We start from the raw sequence: 21,614 nt of genomic DNA on the forward strand, positions 1-21,614 counted from the left end.
AATCCTATATATATATATATATATATATATATATATATATATATATCGTTTGATATGTCGTATATATCGTAAGAATATTATAACAAAAAGTTCATGCAAAATGTTGCAATCTCTTTCAAATATTTTCTTTGATCTACGATCATTTCGGATTATCTCATACGGAAAATAAATCATATCTGGTGTTATTTTCTTTCTTTTCTTTTTTATTTTCTATCGATAGATAACAATTAGTAAAATTCAGTAGACATCTCAAGTATATAAAAGATGCTATAGAAAAGAAAGAGATTTAACTCGGCCAAGTTAGCACTTTCGTTAGCTTCGAGATTGCTTCCCGGTGCATTAATAACTGCCAAAAGCGGAGTGCGTCTTCGCCTAAGGTGAAAAGCTCCTCTTAATCTAGCAACTAGCTATCTCTATCTATCTTTCTCTTTCTCTCTCTCTCCCTCTTTCTTCTTTTTACTCGCATACCAAACTTGGAAACGTACCAAAAGGCTTACTTTACCTATAGCTCGCGGCTACGTGAACGTAAGAGAAAAACACGCGAATTTATGTGCGTGTATGTGTGTGTGTGTGTATTACTTACGAAAAGTATCGAGTATCTTGGATAATAGCGTGTAAATGTTACGTATCAAACTATTCTTAAAGAAAATCGAGCTTCTTCCAAAAAAATAAAAAAAGAAAAAAAAACGAAGCTTTTCGAATAGCTAGTTCGATCGTAGATGCTTTTGATTCATTCCAAACGTCTTAGATACTCAACAACCTGCTTAAATGGAAAATGTTCATTTTCATTTTCAACAAACCAAGAATATAGACACGTTGAGATTTCCTTAACTTTAAAGATGGATCTTTAAAATGAATTTCTCGAACCGCTTGAAAAGTTCCATTCTTTGTCTCTCTCTCTCTCTCTCTCTCTATCTCTTTATTTTCTTCTACATCTTTATTATGCTAATCAAACTCGACGAGATTTAAGCACGGAAAAGATCATTCTTTTATTTCTCCTCTTTTTTCTCTTCTTTTCTTTTCTTTTCTTTTTTTTATTTATTTTTCATTTTTCACTTTTCAACGAGGAAAAAGTAACTCTCTGCTCGTGCGTTAGTTCGTTTCCAAAAAGTAAAGTAAAGAAATTATGTTCGCATATTTTACGAGAAAAACAAAGAGAGAGACAGACAGAGAGAGAAAGAATGATACTCGGCGCTACCAGCAATGGTCGGTCCAGGATAATCTCTTTGATCCGTATACACTATGAACAGAGAAAGGATATCGTGTGCCCGTTTGTGATTCACGAATTCTATGACGCTAACAATGCTAGGATTAAGATGCATGAAGTAAAATCGGAATAGTAGCGCTAACTCTCTATGAACTTATACAGTAGCGCTTGCACATTCCCGTGGATATCATGATTTCCGGTTCGCGACGATAAACGAGAAAGGACAATGCTTTTACCTTTTGAAACGATCGCCTACCGAGTCGTTCTAAATAATCAAGAGAGCAATTCTCGACTTTGTTCTATGCCGTTGCTCTTCTTGAAAGTAATATACGTATATATACATATACAGGGTGATTGTAAGAAATTGTAGAAAGGTTTATAAGTACGTATGTGTCTATATATGTATTTACACATACGAAAGAAACAGAAAAATGAATTTGTTTTTTCTTTTCTTCATAAAGATAATCTCAATTAATTTTCTAATTAGTACGACAATACCGAGACAAAAGATCGATTAATAGCGTTGATGGGAAAAATTTCAAATTAATATTAAACCCTCGATGATGGACTTTCACCGATGCCGCTGTCTCTGTACTGACAAACTGAATAAAAAGGACGAGAATGAGCGTCTCACTGAAGGGCGTCAATCAAGATGCCAATCGCAACATCCGACGACGTCCATCGGAAGTACGAAATGCTTCCACTCGAAACAAATCGAATTCGTATCTCACTATATGTCCTAACGATGTGAAAGAAAGATACTCGGTATTTCTCCAGCTATCTATCGATCGATCGATCGATCGATCATCGCGACGGGTCTACGACGTTCGTTAGAAAAAAAAAGAAGAACAAAAAAAAAGGGAAATAAAAAAGAAACAACAAAAATAAATAAGTGAAAAATAAAGACAGGCGAAACAAAATCAAAATCAAAATCAAAATCAGCATCAAAATGAAAAAAAAAAGAGAGAGAGAACGAATAAAAAATGAAACTAGATTTGTTTCGTACTTTTGAAATCGTTAACGTTAAAACTCTACGCGAAACTTTCGACCACCTGTAGTTGCTCTAAATCTTCTAATCACGGGCACTTTGCGATTCGGCACTTACCCAAAACAAAAGAAAATGAGGTAACACGTTCGTTAAACTTCCCTGTTATCGTGATCGCGTAACGTAACGCGATAACGCCGTTGACTCGACTCCCTATACTCGTTTTGGCGCAATGCAGATGAAGGCAACGCTCGAGCGCAACGATCGAAACGTTTCATCCCTCATATTTCATTTTTTTTTTCTTTCTTTCTTTCATCTTTCTCATTCAACGAGAAGGACGTGAGACACGAGAGGATCGATCGATGCAAGAGGTCGACGTTTAAAAACTCTCCTTTAAAATCATAACGAACTTATCCGAACGAACGACGCACGCGAGACGACATCGTGTTTCTCAACATAGTCGATATTCCCCAAAGCGATGGTTAGATATCTAATCTATGATCGTAACGTAGATACATATGTAGTCGTCGTTTACTATCGTGATTAATGACGGAAGAAAATGAGAATGTTAATAGGAAATCTCATTCACGATTATTAGACGAAGAAACTTTCTCTAATTTGATAGACATTATTAACGCATAAAACATTCTGAAAATATTTTTCTTTTCGTTCGAATCATAAATATTTACGTATATTATTAAAAATCTAGATCATAAGATCGTTTTGATTCATAATTGATATAAATGTAAATAAGAAATGTATATACTCGTAATATGATTCGGTCATACGTTATTTATGAATCAATCGAATAAAAACGGTATTTTAAATTATATTATTTTCCATAATTTTGCTATCGAATTGATTCACAAATGTGTTTATTATTTACACGAAAATAGTTTATTACAATGGAACAGTATTTATTAATATTGAATCAATTAGATAAATTTGTATGATATAAAATGATCGTTTAAAACAAGTAAGTATATATATACATAATATACATATCTGATATAAACGATCGAAATAAAACGTGCACGGTATAAAGATAATATCGTTAGAAATCTAATTAATTTGTTTGTTCCCGTAGTAACGAAGAAAATAAGGACGAGCCGATGAGAACGAGAGAATATATAGAGACTTAAACGAATGCGTGCATTACTCCTACCGAACGCAGACTTGCACTTTGCTCAACGAAGTTTCGACAGAAAGAAGAGAAGAGGATGAATCGATCGATAGTCGTACACATCGATTAGAGAGGAAAGTGCCTCGAGGGAAGAGACCAGTTTCGACACCATTGCCTTCGCCCCGGTGATTGTTAATTACGGGATAAATCGATCCACGCCCCAATTAAACGATCGTATCGTTCCGTTCGCACGCGTCTTTCTTGCATCGATGAGGAAGAGAGAAAGAGAGAGAGTTTTTCTCGATCTCTTGACAAATACAAATCAATCACGCAAAGTGATTTTCCTTCCGGCAGATTATCGGGTCCTTTATCGTTGATAAAAAATGTTCTACAAAAGCAAAAAAAAAAAGAAAAAGAATGCGATCCAGTTAAAAATCGTGCTTTTATGAATATTAACAAAACGAATTTTATTATTTTTTTTTTTCTCTTTGAATATTGCTACGAAATGACATTTTTGTTTAGTTTCATAACGCATTTCAATATCGTATCTCTCGAAATATTTAACTAACACAAATAACGTCGAATAGATAAGAATAAGTAAAGGAGGATGCTTGTTTACCCAACCCGTTATCGCGATGTTTATATATACATGATACATACATACATACATACATACATACATACATACATACATACATACATACATACATACATACATACATACATACATACATACATACATACATACATACATACATACATACATACATACATACATACATACATACATACATACATACATACATACATACATACATACATGCATACATGCATGCATACATCACACACACATGACCGTGATAAATTCATAAAAACATCTTAGTATATAATGATGCATTTTCGCATAGAAATGGAGATATCGTTTTCTCACCGAAAGTTCTTTACATTATACAAGATAGATGGATTGAGAAACACTGACACGAATAGCCTTCTCCATTCCTCTCGCAATTCTACTCCGGAAGCCGTAGCAAAACTTTCCATTTCCGATTTCCAATTTCCGTGTACACTCGCTCGAGGCTGATCTACCCCTCGATGGCTATTCGGTATAAAACGAACGCGTCAATAGGGGTTATCAAGGATTTTTTTGTTTTGTTTTGCTTTGTTTTGTTTTTGAAATTTTCCTTCGACACCCACGATCAAACTTGCCCATCCGCAAAACAACGCTTGGCTCATACGAGTTTGTCCAAACTCGTTGCTGTAGCACTCGACTGATTTCGTACGAAGATCTATCGATCGAAACGATCTCGTTACATCGAATCATTTCGTCAACGAGTATTTCAATTATTTTCGAGTACGGACGCTTTGACAAACGATCGTGGCGCAGATGCATATACATGGGACATTTCAAAAGTGAATAATATGAAGTACATCAATAACAAAAAAGAAAGAGAAAAATCAAAAAACAAAACAAAAAAAAGAAATCTCTTTGCATGTTTTTATTAAGTATTTTCATTTCTTTTGTTCTTTCTTTCTTTCATTTTTTTCTTTTTTTTTCCCCTTGAAATTTTATTTCCATAGGATATCTATTTGCGATAAGCATTACTCATCGTTGCTAACGATAAATTTCTTAATCACACGTATTTATAAATTCAAATAAAATTATCAAATTTCGAGAAATTCGAGACCAACAAATATCTCACTGCAATGAGCTTACATGTGTATATTTGTAGACATACGAGTAATGGGTAGAAATAGATCATATAATTTTGCTTATTGATCTATCATCGTCGACATAACAAGAACATATCATGATTCTACAGATTAATTTATATCAACCGTTATTCCTAATCCATGCATTTCGGATTAATGCTTAGAATCTATCGTATCGATCCTCTAATACTCGAAAACGAGAGGAGAGCCAGTGGAGAGCCAGGAAGGGACTCGTCAATATGTAACATAGATTAGCCTGGAAGGTTTGATCCTTCTGGATATCACACACACACACATACACACACACACAATCTCAACGACGAGGTTATAACCTCAACGAACGGATGGCTCGCATCGTTCGTTTTTGAATTTCAATCTTTCCTTGAAATTCTCTCTCTCTGTCTCTCATCGAACCTTACGATTTGCTACACTGCTACATGTTATCGGAAAGAAAGAAAAAGAGGAATTTAAAAGAAGAAAAAAAAAGAAGAAAAGAAGGAAAATGAAAAAAGAAAGAAAGGAAAGAAGAAAGAAAGAAAGAAAGAAAGAAAGAAAAGAAGGAAGAAAGAAAGAGAAGGCAAAAAAAAGAAAAGAAAAAAATTCGAGATGTGAAATCCTCATCTCTCCCACACACAAAAAAAAAGGAACCCATTGAATCGAAAGAAAAGATCGACGGGCCAATCAGTTCTCTCTCTCTCTCTCTCTCTCTCTCTCTCTCTCTCTCTCACACACACTTTTTCTCTTTTTCTTGAAGTACATCGAGTTGAAAAGCTCGAGCGTTTCGGCGAGATCTAAGGAGTCTTAGCCATGGCATTATCTCGTTGATAGTCCAGGAAGAAAATCGTCGAAGCGCGTCGATGGTTTAATTACGACGCGACGTGGCAATCTAAGTGCCCTCTCCCACCCTCCCCCACTATTCCTCCCACAATTCTAACGTCAGTAAACTCGAGCACACGAACAGGAGGCAAACGCTCGAGAGTATTGGCATTTGGATCGAAAGTTTCGAGACGATGTAGACCGAGTAAAGAGAGAGATAGAGAGAAAGAGGTAGAGGTAGAGCTAGAGCTAGAGCTAAAGAGAGAAAGAGAGAGAGAGAGGAGAGGGACGAGGAGGGAGTAGACGTATCTTCCTTCTCTCATCGTTGCTTTCTCGACGTTATACTTTATTCGTCTTTCAAGGGCCATTAAATTCAGCGTGTTCGATGTATTCTTACCCACGTGACAAGCAGACGGTTTTATTGCTCATAGAATAAACGATGTATGTTTGTTTACGTATAATACATAGGAGGATCTGGAAGAGAACTTTTGACATTTCAATCATATGGTCCTTTTCAATGAGACGATAAAAATTTTGATAGGAGCTCGAACAAACGATTCCTTACATATCGATTATACATACATACATACATACATACATACATATAAAATATTTATAAATGTTTTTATAACATTCACGTTACACGTATTTTATAGCCTTCAAGAAAGCCATGGAAAATAATTGTCATCGTCATTCAAAAATAGATTCATTGCAAACGAACGATCAACAATATAAGAAAAAGTAGTTTACCTTCGCGAAAGTGAACCTTCCTCGGTGGTCGAAGCCTGACGTTTTCGTGTATCGTGGAAAGATCATTCGGACCAAGGTTTTCCCTAGACAAGGAACTGACCAGAATACCTCTCAAGGTCGCAAGAGTACTGCTAGGAATTTCCCTGTTCATCCTGACACCACCGCCCATGTCACTATTATCCTGGCACTGTGCGTTAACGATATTATTGGAAAATAAACTCGTCGGATTTCACTCAATATCTAAACTCATATAGTACGAGAGAGATCACCACGTTTAGATTCTCGCACTATATTACAAAGGACCGACCAAGGAAACGGAGCAAACGGTAAAGGAAAAACTTGTTGAAAATCTTGTTCCTCGACTGAAAAATCACTTTCGTGCACAGTGTTGGCACAGACGGCGGTGACACCGGGCCCCGTCGTTCCTTCTTCGTTTCGTTTGAAAAGATCTCGTTGAACACGAGCGACTGAGAGAGAGATTCTTGAATTACGAGAATCGGTTGCTCCTCGAAAGGATCATTCGATATCAGCCGCGTATCGAATATCCACAGGCAGGCCAGCTCTCTCGCTCGACACGCTCGACTCGATAAAATTCTCAAGTCCGATGTAGTCGAGACTCGATCGTCGTACCGCGGCCGCCGTTTCGAAGGTCGATCATTTGCATTTATATTCTTTTAACACTACTAACTGAAATGACGATGATAATCAAAGGCAAACGTTCCCATCTATCTTGGCTTTCGCTTTCCCAAACGATTATCGATAATAATCGAAAGCGAGCGAATTAAGAGAGAACGAGACGGCTAACTTTCACCAACGATGTTGTTGTTGTTGTTAGTTGTTGTTGTTGTTGTTGTTGTTGTGTCGTTTACGAGAACGGCACTCGACTGACTGACTATCGAGCTATGCACACTGACTTAGTACGCTGACTGACTTCGAAGTAGAGAGAACTCGACCCCTCTCCTTAATGCCTTCCCCCATCCCCTCTTCCTTTTTCTTTTCCTCTCTTTTCGCACTCTCGACCGTCGTCGCTCATTGCCACGATAGAAGAGTGGGGGACGAATACTTGTGAAACGACGACGACGATGACGACGATGTCGAAGACGAACGAAGACAACTTGGTGGCTCTCACCTGTTTTAACTCCAAGAGACTACGACCGACTCGGAGGATTCTGTTATTTTGCTTTTCTATGAATTCCTTGACTTTTTATCGATAACACCTCGAACGAGACTCGAACGAGATCTTTACTTTATATCTTTAAACGCATCCGTTCCTATACATACAGTCATCCATTCGTATATAGTAAGTGTATATAAAAATTTATTTCATTCCTATATATATATATATTATAATGTAATGCGTCAGGTCAAATATGTATGTCTTACTTCGCGATGAATTATCAAAAATCCAATAAAATCGATGGATAAAATTATCGAAACATAGATCTATTATGTTATACTAACTAAAAAAAGAAACGACTAAAACAACGAAAGAAAAGAAAATAATACATATACATAATTATACGTATATTTAGAGAACGAAATTCTTCACTTTCGATAAGTTATCGTAACTCAAATATACAAATTGTTTCAAAGCTAAGTACGAATGATAAAACATGAATACGCTTGAAGTAGAAATAACGATGATACACATATCTACTTTAACTCGAGTGACGCCACGGAACAAGGTTCCTGTTTAATAACAGCAGTTTCGGTCTTCTAGAATTCTTATCTCGAAGAGTGACGCGTTATATATAACGCAAAAGAAAAGTGATAAATTATAATGCGTTCATTTTGAACGACTATAAGCGTCAACGTTTCTTGCAATCGCTTTCAATGTCGAGCGATAAGCAGCCAACTAAAAGTCAGCTGATCGTTGCCACCTCCTCCCCCTCCTCCTCCCTCTATCATCGTTACCGAAGATGGCTGAATATGGCTTGACGCCGGCTTCACCTGCCGAGTCGGTGCACGCGCGCCTACTCTTTCTTTCGATCACGAAAACCGCCATAAAAGGTAACATTAATTCGTTTCTTCGTATGAACGCGAACTGGCTGATAGAGAAACCGTGGAAAAACAAGCCTGGGAGAAGTTATTACGAGACCCAAAACGTACGAGAGATTCCAATTTCATTTCTTTTAATTGCAACGACGTTTCGTCGATAATAAAATTCTACGAGTTTCTCCTTCATAAAATATATTAAGCGTGAGCTTAACTCTTTTCTCTTTAAGTGCATTACCATTTTGGTTATTCGATGGATTAAATGGTTGACTCGAGGACTCGACTTAGAAATCAATTTTTATTGTTATCCTAAAGTAATTAACCTTTCCTGCAGGTAGCAGGTCTTTCTACAGGTGGCTTTTCTTTAAGTAGATTTTCTTTGGGTATCTATCTTCAAATATATTTTCAGGTAGCAATACCATTTCTTAGCTCTTCAAAAAGAAATATCGGATTGAATAAGTAAAGAGTTTGTTACAATGAAACGGTACTTGTACACAATGAGACCCCTTGAAATTACTTAAACGTTTATCTCATATCTAAACTTCAAACTTAAAGCTGAAACTTATTTCTGGTATTAGCATTGTGCTACGTTGTGAAAATCGAAAATGGAAATTTCGTGATAACTTTCACGGTGTTCTCGATTCAAAAGGATACTTTCTTTGAAGAGAAAAAGAAAAATTGGATTAACAAGTGATTAAATAATTGTCATTGGAAAGAATAAAAGTTTACACCACGAAGAATGACTAACCGTTATCAACGTCAACCGACGTTTCCTAGGCAAGCTCGAGCTCATCCGTTGGCTCGTTCGTTCGTGAATATCGCAAATCATCCGTGAACATCGTAAATCATCTGTGAAGATCGTTCCAGTCGGTGTTAGTAGCTATTCTGATTTACCTTAATATCCCTCGCCTCGGGAATCGAAAGGAAAAAGGTAAATTTACTGTTAGCCGAATGACTTCGAAGAAATATTGCCTTGGGTCTGCGTTAATCCCTTGATTAGAATAGGTAAGCCGTCAACCTCGAACTAACTCTGCTTTGCCCTTTGAAACATTTTATTTTAAGATTTATTCCCTTCGAATAGTAAGGTTAATAACAATTTTCTTGAAATATTTGCTAATAATAAATTTTTCTGTCGTGAAAAACTTCATTGTCCAAAATTGGAGACAATACAAGAAAATATGGCCCTACAGGTAATTCACATTTATTGCATCGACTCGTAAAAGGAAAAATAAAAAAAAAGAAAAGAAAAGAAAAACAAAAAGAAAAGAACAAAGCTCTTTCTTAATAATTTGTTTCTATCCTCAATACAATCAATAAAGTAATCAAGATATTAAAGTTTCCAGGTATAAGTGACTCACTTGGTATATTCATAGATGTGGAATGAGTTTAAAATTCTTAGGAAGAATAAAAAGTGAAAAGGAAAGAATTCCTGTATATTTAATATTCACATGTTACGAGCGATACTATCTCTTTCTTGTGTTGATATTATTAATTAATTAATATATTAAAATATGTAAAAACAAGATTTAAAAAAAAATATATATATATATACAGAGAAAGAAATTTATGAATTTAGACGTAGAACTTAGTTGTTAAATGTGAACGATAAACGATTTATTTATTTCCGCGATACATAAACTTATTTGCATTTCGATAAAGTTGGAGATGGTGTAAGATCGGTTAAGCAGCTCGTCCGTGTCGATTACGCAAGAGATTTGTCTCGGACTGACATCATTCTTTGGCACGGGTAGTACAGAAAAGATGCGATTTACACGGACAGTAAAGTCGTTTCTTCAGTTGGCATTTTCCAACAAGCGAGGAGTCTCTTTTGCGGCTTGCCGAGCTAGAAGACTCTCGACGACCTTGCAATGCCATCGGGTATGCCATGCAAAACGCTAACTCTAACTCGCGTGCACCTTTTTTTCTTTCTTGCTTGTTTCTTTCTTCTCTTTCTACCATGACTATTATGTCGCTATGATGAAACGATTGGATGGATGGATGGATGGATGGATGGGTGAATAGATATCTGTTTCTCTTTTCCGTCTTTTTTTTTTTTTGGATTTAACGTTAACTCACGTCAGAACCAATTTCTTTCGATTTAGCTCGATTCGAGGAAAATTGCCAATTATGGGAAGCTAGTCTAATTTAAGGATATGTCTGTTTATGTATAACAACAGAAAAAAAAAAATGCTATGCTCATCTTTGATAACGAACGCAATTTATAGAAAAGTAAGTAAATCTATAAAGTTTCCTGATCAGGCTGCCGATATAGTTGAATATACATTATTATCGTTTCACATAAATTTGTACGAGATACGATTAATAACATATCATCAATAATACTTTTATTATCCTTAACAGATCTTTGGAAATTTTTCAAACTCGTCGACAAAAACTGCGCTTGCCCGATTATTTTCTAACATAATCGATCGATTCGATAAATGTACGAATTTCGACAAATTTACAAGAGGATCGTTTACTACGAACACATTTTACGATCGATTACAAACACGTTCATTTAAATCAACAGAAAGCAACACGTGCGATCAAAGCCATTAGAAAAATATCGAAACTCGAGAGAAAATGTAAACTCTTCTGTTTTATCTCAACTTCCTTTTTCGCGAATCATCGATGCCTATCCGACGTGTTGATATCATTTGAAATTTAAATTACAAATTATTTTAATCCATGTTGTAAGCAGAGATTCGAAAATAAAATTGAAAAAAGAAAAGAAAAAGAAGGAAAGAATAAGAATAAAAATAAAAATAAGAAGAGGAAGAAAAAAAAAGAAAAAGAAGAAGAAGAAGAAAGATCATCAAGAATGTTTTTAATAATATTCTAAAAGGAAAGTATTTTCTTTCGATAGAAATTCGAAAAGTTTTTTTAAAACACTTCTTACGAGAATCAAATACCACGAGGACGAATTTTGCGACATCATTTTCGTACTATTTATATGAGAATGTATGTATGTATGTATGTATGAATGAATGAATGAATGAATGAATGAATGAACTAGGAGAGGTATAAAGATAAATTCAACATTCTCTCTCTTTCTCTTTCAAAAGTCCAGTGTGAAAAGAAAAAGAAATAAAAAGAATAAAAGAAGAAATAAAAGAAGAAAAAAAGAAATAAAAAAGAATAAAGATAAACGAACGGAGAATTAAATGAAGAGGAGCTATGAAGTTACGGAAGTGTGAAAGGTAGATAAAAGAGGAAAGAGAATAAATAAAAGAAAAGAAAGAAAAAAGAAAGAGAGAGAGAGAGAGAAAGAGAGAGAAAAAAAAGAAACAGAATGAAAGAAAGAGATAAATGCTGCATTACACGTTTATACGCCTCAGAATATATCGATTCTACTTTACGTAATCGAATAGAAAATAGTTGCTCACTTAATCTCCAAGAATGAAACATCGAAGAAACGTACTAGACTCTCAACAGAGTCCTTTTTCCTACGAATACACAGTTAGAGTTCGAGCTGTGTATACGAATGCGAATGGCATTATAATGAACGAAAGCAAGATACGTGTACGTGGATCTACACGATCTTATGTTAGTTATCTCTTACATAACGCACGTCGCACACAATTTTCCTGTAAACAACGACATTTTCAACGTCTATTCGTAGAGTCTCACGATCTAAAGTTATCAAAAAAAAAAAAAATATATGTATATATGTACATAGACGCAAAAGAATGATATCGTTAAACAAAATAAAACAAAACAGAAATAACGACTCCTTTATCTTCTCTTTAAACGAATATTTACTTTTATCTTTTCCGTACGTTTACTTCATTTCAAGAATTTACGGATGATAAAATTCTACATTTTTCAATTTTAATTAACGGACAGTCTTCTTTTCTCCGAGAAAAACATGTGCAAAAGTTTATGATGCTTATTTTGATTCTATTGAGAATTATATAACGAGGACCGACGACACAACTATTAGAATTTGACGAAATCTTGAATTCGTGAATACAGGAAAAATGTTATCAATCGATATATATATATATATATATATATATATATATATATATATATATATAGAGAGAGAGAGAGAGAGAGAGAGGTCAAATCCCGTTGCATAGGCAGTACGTTCGACATTCGATTCCTATTGACTGCCATTATCCACATTCCTTCTGCATTACTCCCTTACACGCAGCTCGCGTGTCAGTCTGGTCTCGTCTCGTATGAAACGTATGCGTAAGACCGATACTCCGTTTCGCAATGACACGAATATCAAATCGGACGTGATCGACGGACCAAATTTTTTATTTTTTTTTTTTTCGGTTGGAACAATATCGTATAAGAATTCCGCGCGAAAAAAAAAAACTTGCAAAATATAACCGGATACTCGGTTGAGAACGAATCGTTTAACGAAGGGGAGTTATAAAAAATAAAAAAAGGGGGAAAGAAAATAATTAATAAATAAAAAGTAAAAAAGAAATTAGAAAAGAGAATATGAGAGAGAGAGAGAGAAAGAGAGAAATAAAATATAGCTGTAGGCAAAAGGCCCAGCATTTTTATAACGGAAAACGCTCATTAACCGACATACACGCCTTTATTCGTCTGTGCGTTAAACTGAAGTACCTCCCCGTCGACTTCCGAGGCCGAGCCATTTAAAAAGCCGGAAAAAGCGGAACTTTGACGGTACGTTCGATCGCTTTAACCTTTCACCTACCGAATAATTGGAAGCGCAAAGTCAAAAAATTTTCATTCATCTTCCTTTCGTTCGTTTAACGCGATTATAACAGTTACGTGTATCGCAGAGACGTTCATTACGTTCTTTGACTGCGAATAAGATTTGCTTGAGTTAAGGAAGAAAGAAAAAAGAGAGAGATAGAGATAGAGAGATAGAAAGAGAGAGAGAGAGAAGAAAAAACGGAAAAAAAAGAAAAAAAGAAAGATTTAGCAATTAAAAATAATTTCTTTGCAATCATATCTTATCAAGTTATTTTACATGTATGTATTTCGTAGATTTCATCGCTTTACGTGCACCTGCATAATTATGTAAATGTCACGAAATGCTAATGCTATATTGATGAAATTATTGATGAAGATGTAATAACGATTAAAAAGCGTTGAATATATTTATAAAATGACAATTGAAAATTATTACCTATATTAAAAAAAAAAAGAAAAAAAAATTAAGAGAAAGAAAAATACTATATTCTTTACCTATCTTTCGATCTAACAATCTTCGGTTTTCGTTCTCATTCATAGTTAGATTAAATGTCTTATTTCTTCTCTCTCTCTCTCCCTCTCTCTCTCTCTCCCTCTCCCTCTCTCTTCCTTTCTACCTCTCTTTAACTAAGAATTTAAGTGCACAATTTCCAAGCGTCCGATTATAATAGAGAATACAAGCGTCCTTATTTACATCGAGATATCCCGAGGGCAACTAGGAAAATATCCAAGGTAAAACTTTCGGCTAACTCGAGACTATCAATGATGAAGAAGAAATGAAAGAGTTAGAAAGGAGGCAGAGGAAAGAGAAAAAGAGATGGCGAAGGTGGCAAAACTTCGGCGAGCCGGGTTGTTGCGAACAGCTAAGATGAGTAAAGTAAATACAAAGAGCGATTACGATCGGAGAGCACGTTAAAACTATTTATAAGGGGGATTTAGCGCTGCGATTTTCTCTGGAGAGGAAAAATCGAGGTCGCTGAGCGTTCGCCGGCCCGTTTTGTTTCTCTCGTTCTAACGCTACGCTGTCGGTGCGTTTCAAGGCCGGTCGTTCCATTTTTTCTCTATCTGTCTCTCTCTCCCTCTCTTTTTATTATTTCTTTTTTTTTTCAAGAGTGAGAGAGCATCGAATTCATTCCAGAGAAGAGCAAAATTCTATTTGAGGTCGGTCGCGTGTAAAAAGTGAGCGAACGTCGATCGATATCTTTCATCTCTCTCTCTCTCCCTCTCTCTCTCTCTCTCTCTCTCTCCTCTTTCTTTCTTAAAAGAGAGGAGATAGAAAGAAAAGGGATATCATACGGGGAATAGGAATTTGCGCGATCGTCCCTTATTATTCAAGGTGAGAACAAAAGGAGAGCTTTTCGAGGGCACCGATTCGTTAGGACGACGAGATTATAGGCTTCGTTGAAAATACCAAAGCCTCGATAAAAAATAGAGAGAGAAAGGAGAGAGAGAGAGAGAGAGAGAGAGAGAGAGAGAGAGAGAGAGAGAGAGGGAGAGAGAAAAAGACGAAGAAGAAGATATATAACGTGGTTTTTCTAAAAATAGGGGAACCCCCGTGGCAATGCCGCTTCGGTTATCCATGAAACGTGAAAATTTACGATATAGCAAGTTTGTGAATGCAAACGTGAAAGAGCTCTCCCCCCCCCCCCCTCTCTCTCTCTCTCTCTAGCTCTCTCTCTATCCATCTTTTTCATTTTCGATCGATATATAAACTCTCCGACGTAGAAAATTTCTCAATGACGAATTCGTTGAAAGCCATCTGAAATTTCTAATTATGAGATGAGAAGTGCTACGTTGGGAGGGAGTCTCTCTCTCTCTCTCTCTCCCTCTCTCTCTCTCTCTCTCCCTCTCTCTCTCTCTCTCTATTTTTATTTTCTACTTTTTTCTTCTTTTCACGTTCGGTATCGCTCCGATGATTTTGTGAATTTTTATCATCTCCTACTTTATACGTAAAAGAAAAGAAAAAAGAAAAAGTAATGAATAAACAGTTCACATAAATAGAAGTGAAAAATCGATAAATTAAAACTACAGAAAGGAAAAGGGGGAAAAGTAAAAAGAATTGAAAAATTAATAAAAACGAACTCGCAAAATTGTTTCCGACGAAATATCAAAGTTGAAAGTGTAACATATTCGTGAATGTGTAACCTTTTCCCAAATATTTCGTTTTTCCACTACTTTGATACGTTTTGTTGTCTACTTGTGAAATAAGTGATATAATCCAAAAGTGAGTTTGGAAGTACATACGTCTGGTTCTACACATATGTATATGCTTATATAGATATGTATGACGAGAGAAGGATTGAGTTATATCACCTAAAGGCATTTGAGTTTTAGTTCGAATGATACTAGAAGACGTACGTACACCCCTTCATCGACGAAACGAGAACTTTGACAGAAACGTAATTCAAAGCTGTGTATATGCGTGTGTGCGCAACATAGGGACAGACAGACAGACAGACAGACAGAGAGACAAACAGACAGACAGAAACAGAGACAGGGACAGAGACAGAGAGAAAGAGAGTCGAAACGGAAAAGTAGGAAATTTAAATTTCAATACCAACTACCTTGCAGACATTTATAGGTCAAGATTGTTTAACAAAGATGGAGAGGATTCGTGACGTCGGTAACGACTTTTCTGTCTGGAGAACGCTCTTTATTCGCTTTATAATACACCTTCAATGCTGCACAGTCGTTCGTTTTCACGCAGTTATCCAAACGATAACAGAACACAGAAAAAAAGGCAAAATAAAAAAAAAAGAAGAATAAAAAACAAAATAAATAAAAAAGAGAAAACAAAGAAATAAAAAAAGAAAGAAAGTTGAATAAATATTAAACTCTTTGTTCAATTTTATTGCTTGTTCGATGTCAAATTTGTTTGAAGTTTTCTCTTTCTCTCCATGCCTCCCCCCCTCTCTCTCTCTTTTGAATCTCGCTCTATAAAAAAAAAAAATAAAAAAGGTAACGTAGCGACAATAAGTAGTAGATACTCGAAATAAATAGATGGAAAATATCGATCACGATTTTCATTCGACCAGATAAAATTTCCGTCGTTGCTACTTAAATATTTCTCTTTCTTCTAAAGAAATAAAAGTAAAAGTAAGAAGGGAGAGAAGCAGTGGTAGGCGGAAAAATAAAAGTTCTTAAAGTAAGTTCTCCGAGGGTGAAAACGTTGGACACAAGTGGAACGCTTTGCACTCGAACTCGAGCGAGCACCCTTCTCCTCGTGCCTACTCCCTGCCTGTTAGTGGAACAGAGGCCTTAAGTAAAATGTCACGAGTTGCGTGGAAAGAGAGAACCAGAGAAATAAAGAGAGGGAAAAGGAAAGAGAGGGAAAGAGAAAGAGAGAGAGAGAGAGAGGGAAAGTTGTGCGAAAAATCCATGCAGCAGGCAGGCAAGCAAGCGAGCAAGCAGGTAGCATAGTATTGAATAACACGAACTCTCAGCGCTGCTCAAGCTCGCGTGTGTAATTTTAATACCATTAATATCCTCTTGGTACCTCCCAGAGCAGAGAGAGTAGAACTGAGCTGAGCTGAGCTGAGCTGAGTTGAGCAGAACTGAGCAGAGCTGAGCAGAGCAGAGCAGAGCAGAGCAGAGCAGAGCAGAGCAGAGCAGACTAACGAGATCGACGCAGTTCCATAAACGAAACGAGCTTGGCATTAATTTTCTTGGATATACCTATCGAGCAGAGAGCAGCTCGTATGCATATTTAAAGGAGGAAAAAAGGGGGGAAAGGAAAAAAAAAGAAAAAATCGAAAAAAGAATAAAAAGGGTGCGTGCTATGTCGAGGAAATGCAACGAGGGGATGGTGATTTCGCATGGCAACTCGAAGAGAGACGGGAACGCAAGAAGTACCACTCGACAATCCACGCACGCGAACGCGCTTTTCCTTCCTCTGAAATCCAACATGTTTCTGCATCTGACGCTCGTTAATTGCAACGTAATTCATTTTTATCCTTCCCATCTCGAATAAAATAGAGATATCATGGAGGAAACATGATTTCTTTCCGGCTCGACTCGGAGGAAACATGATTTCTTTCCGGTTCTACTCGGTACAGCTCTTTCTCATCGGGAAAAATTTAACTAACGTAATTATTAGTTTGTGTTACTAATAAATCTTTGTGATTAATTATATAAATAATTATGTGTAAGTGTGTGTATGTGTGTATATATAGAAAGAGAGGGGGAAAGAGAGAGAGACATAATATCGTCTGTTGATAATACAATTTCTTACAGAAGATAAGGATAAATTTTATCTGCTCTCGACTATTTACGATTCGATATGGTAGTGTCGATTGGTATTACAGATTCTTTACTTATCAACGATATTTCATATGCCGATAAAAATGACGATGATAAAGAAGTTCTCTTCTACGGTCGGTAATACCTAAGCTCGATAAAATAGAAATCCACTTTATGAACAGATAGATAACATTGATAATGTTGATAACATTGATAACCTTAAATTCCTACTTTACCGATCTACAGTACTACAATTAAATAGAAACATTTGGACAAACATGATATAAGATATACAGATCCAATCTATGATAACTAAAAAATTTACATCGCAACCCAGACACGATTATAATTAAAATTTCACTTATATCGATATATAGAAATAAATGAAGTTGCATAGAAACTCGTGAAACCGTGTTATTAGACTCGTTAAAGTATTAAGTAACCGCCTTAATTACAAGCCGTATAATTTATGCCTAACGAAGGCGTCTAGAAGAAAATAGAACGAAGAGAAAAGAAGGAGGAGATGACGAATGACTCTCCTCTTGGCAAAGTAGGCGTCTGTCGCGACTGCTTTTTTAGTTTAAGAAGATAAAAAGAAAAAAGAAGGGAAAAAATAGAAAAAAAAGAAGAAGAAACGGGCTAGACGACAAACTACCCCTTTCGTCTACTTTTAACTTTCTTTCTTTCTCTCTCTCTCTCTCTCTATCTATCTTTCTTCACTTCTTTTACATACATCCTTTCACAGTTATCATCGTCATAGTCTGCGTCAATCTACCAAAGTAATTCACCTGACGCGATGAGGTCACATCGTTCGCCGAGAAGCAAAGATACGGTCGGTCGCTTGGCTTAGTTTGGCTCGACTTGGCTTGGCTCGACTCGCTTGCTTGCTTTTCAGTGTTCTCGACGTAAAAGAGGACGAAATAAATTGAAGAAGGGTCATTTGACTCTTTCAACGGGGAACTACCACCCTGTGGGCGCTGCCGAGAAGATCGGGCACGCGCTGGATCCTCGAGAAACCGGTTCCGAATGACCGCTTACAAAATCGTTTTTACCACGCCGAGAAAACCTTAACGATCGATTTTACCCGCGTTATTATCGTTATTATTATTATTACTATTATTGTTATTGCTGTTGTTGTTGTTGCTTTTGTCCTTGTTATGTATATAAAAAAAAAAGAAAAAAAAATAGAGAAAAATTCTTTAAATAAACTCTTTAACAACGAACTAACCAATTTCATAAAGTGTTTAAAGCCTATTTTGCTTAGTACGAAATGTTTAAACTTTAATATCAGATATTAATCTTCATTATCGTTACTTTATATAATTCCGTAATTATACCTCCATCTTGTATTTTCTATATTTGCTTTTAATATAATTTCTTTTTAATACAATTTCTACTCGTTTTAATATAATCTCGTTTTAAACAATGTAACCAAATATTATCGATCTTATTAGTTTTATAAATAAATGTTTCAAATAAAAGTTATTAGGTTTTGAGCGGAAAATGTAATACTTATTATGTGTACGTCACAATAGACGCTGTTGCCAACATGTGGAAGTTATAACAATATTTTCCAACGAAAATTTTTATTTTAAGACGAGCAAAAAATATCAATACGAATCCAACGAGCTCTTATGATGATATTGTATGGAGTTATGGAATTATGGTGCCTCGAAATTCAACAAACTATCTAATCGCAATAATGTTTTTTACAGCTGCTGATGAACACTGTGTTTCGCATGATCACAACTTTGAAAATGTATCGAACAACAGTAAATAAATAAATAAACAAGAAAATAAAATTGGTTTATGAATTTATCGATTATCAAATGTTTATAGAAAAGTTGATCGCATCGTTGTTATTACATAGATAAACTTCAAAGCGCCATAACTCGATGAAATATTGATGAAAAGGTACTACGTAAGTGCTCGTTAGATTCGTATTGATATTCTCTATAACTTTTGTCCAATTTAAAACATCGATTTTCATTAAAATGAACTATTACTAACTATACTAACTTTGATATCTTCAGAATAATACATTCCATAAAATAGTCCCTATAAATATATAACATTTCTCCCTTGAAAATTAATAACTTTTACATAAAACATTTGTTTATAAAATTTACAAGATAGGAAGTATTTGTTCATATCGTTTAAAATGAGACACCCACGTACACCCACCTATCCCCCTACACACACACACACACACAGACACACACACTTCTATCTTTCTCTCATTGTCAGACAAAATCGAAAAGAATAAAACTTGCGAATCGGTAATTAGTATAGCGACTATTTTTATCTCTCGTTTGATCGAGAATCTCCACCCCACTCCCACTAGAGACACTGCTACACCTGTTCCTTTCTTTCTTCATCCACTTATCCCAGTTATTTTAATTGGATGGATCTAGAAGAAGGAGAAAGAGAGCGAGAAGAATAAAGAGAAAGGAGAAAGAAGAGATTTGCGAAAAATTTTTCAGAGGGAGGGAGGTAAGGGGAGAATGCGTGACGATGCGTGCGCGTACGTCTTTTGCGTGTCTGACTACCAATCGATAACACTTTTCGTTTAACCATGCGAATATCGTGCCACGAGTGGCTCGCGCTTTCGATGAGCATGATGACCAATCGATACGGAATGTTAAACTCCGTTGTACAATTAATTAGGTGAATACCGGATGAACAACGATTAAAAGGAAAACGAGTCGATGACGACGACGAAAGAAGAGAGAAGAAAAAAAAGAGAAGAGAGGATAGGAAAGGAAAAGAAAAGAAAAGGAAAGAAAAGGAAAAGAAAAAACGATGACTATGACGAATGTGCTTCAAATGGAGAAGCTTTGAAAGCTCTTCGCAGTGTGTTTCACGAAGAAAGCACGTTTCCACTTGGCGGCTTCTTTTCTCCCATGAGAGAAAAGAAAAGAAAAGAAAAGAAAAGAAAAGAAAAGAAAAGAAAAGAAAAAGAAAACAAACGAAGCTAAAAAAGAGGAAAAAAGGAACAGTCGATGGATGAACAGGTGAAAGAGGTTAATAAGGAAAAAGCATGTCATGTGATACGGATTAAAACTCGTACGACTCGAAAGACGACATTGAGTTTTCTTCCCTTAAAATAAGAATTTTTGAATTTATAAGAAGAAGAAGAAGAAAAAGAAGAATGATGATAATAAGAGAAATAAGGTCTTCCGTGTAATGGATTATTCGTGCTCACGTAGATCGACTTTTCTATCATTTTACTTTTCTTTTCTTTTCGTTTTTTTTTCTTTTCTTTTCTTTTCTTTTTTTTTTTACGTAGAAACGAACGAGCTTCTTAAGCACCCATAAAAGCGTGCGACACTCACTATCTATATTATACGCTGGGGCAAATGTGTCGTCGCACAAGCCTTGTGTTTGTAACGAGCTATCGTAAAAAAGAATAAGCGGTGTCTCGAACGTGACTGTCAAATGAGAAATCAATCTTAGTTTGAGGAATTTCAAAGAAACAAGATAAGTAAGAGAAATAAATAAATAAAATAATCGATAGGGTGGTCGACTTAGTGAAAATAATGACCTATCATATATATATATATATATATATATATATATATATATAACATTATATATATTATGTCTTTCTCTAATTCGTTGCTTCGTTGACTGCCTTTGTGGCACGTTGAAACATTGAAATAACTCGATAATGTTAGACATTATTATCGCTCCTGTGCTCGTATTCTCTCTCTATCATTTCGAATTCCTTTTTACGATAACGAAAAAACAAGAAATAAAAATAAAATAAAAAGAAAAAGAAAAAGAGAAATAAGTCATCAAACGTATCTCTTCCTCGACAATTTTCAAAGCTTTCGCAAAGAAATACGTCGCGACCTTCGAGAGAAACTCGACGATAACTTGGCTCTTCGTTCAGAAAGAAAGAAAAAGATAGAGAAGAATGGTAGCGTTGTAAGCAGGAAAAACCTAATCTATATACATATACATGCGCCTTTATGAGAAAAATTTACATTACCGTTCTCCTCTAACTATTACACCCTATACAGACAAACGACGAATCTTTTTCTGTTATTATCATTATCATAATCATGATTCGTATTTTCTCGTTATTGCGGTTAAGACGATCAACGTAC

The 21,614-nt window shown here is 35.6% G+C and overlaps 1 protein-coding gene and 1 long non-coding RNA gene across 24 annotated transcripts in view; one reads left to right on the forward strand and one right to left on the reverse strand.

The window, feature by feature from the left end:
• LOC127072901 (MAP7 domain-containing protein 2-like) overlaps positions 1-21,614 on the reverse strand; it is a 95,540-nt gene that overhangs the window by 50,187 nt on the left and 23,739 nt on the right. Inside the window, exons 1-2 of one of the 23 annotated variants that reach the window (XM_051013750.1) lie at positions 7,280-7,860; positions 6,592-6,778 (exon numbers count right to left, since the gene is read on the reverse strand). The exons of 19 other annotated variants lie outside the window; for them this stretch is intronic. In XM_051013750.1, coding sequence (XP_050869707.1) covers positions 6,592-6,760 — 169 coding nt within the window. In that variant the 5' untranslated portion in view covers positions 6,761-6,778; positions 7,280-7,860. Of the gene's footprint in view, positions 1-6,591; positions 7,861-21,614 lie in introns of those variants that run through there. 3 more of the 23 variants (XM_051013749.1, XM_051013753.1, XM_051013760.1) reach the window with 3 other exon arrangements.
• Positions 10,177-12,314, forward strand: LOC127072910 (uncharacterized). Its single transcript, XR_007785609.1, has 2 exons — positions 10,177-10,815; positions 10,948-12,314. It is a non-coding gene; the product is annotated as an uncharacterized LOC127072910 (long non-coding RNA).

Source organism: Vespula vulgaris, chromosome 2 (assembly GCF_905475345.1).
Source record: "Vespula vulgaris chromosome 2, iyVesVulg1.1, whole genome shotgun sequence".
Taxonomy (NCBI): Eukaryota; Metazoa; Arthropoda; class Insecta; order Hymenoptera; family Vespidae; genus Vespula; species Vespula vulgaris.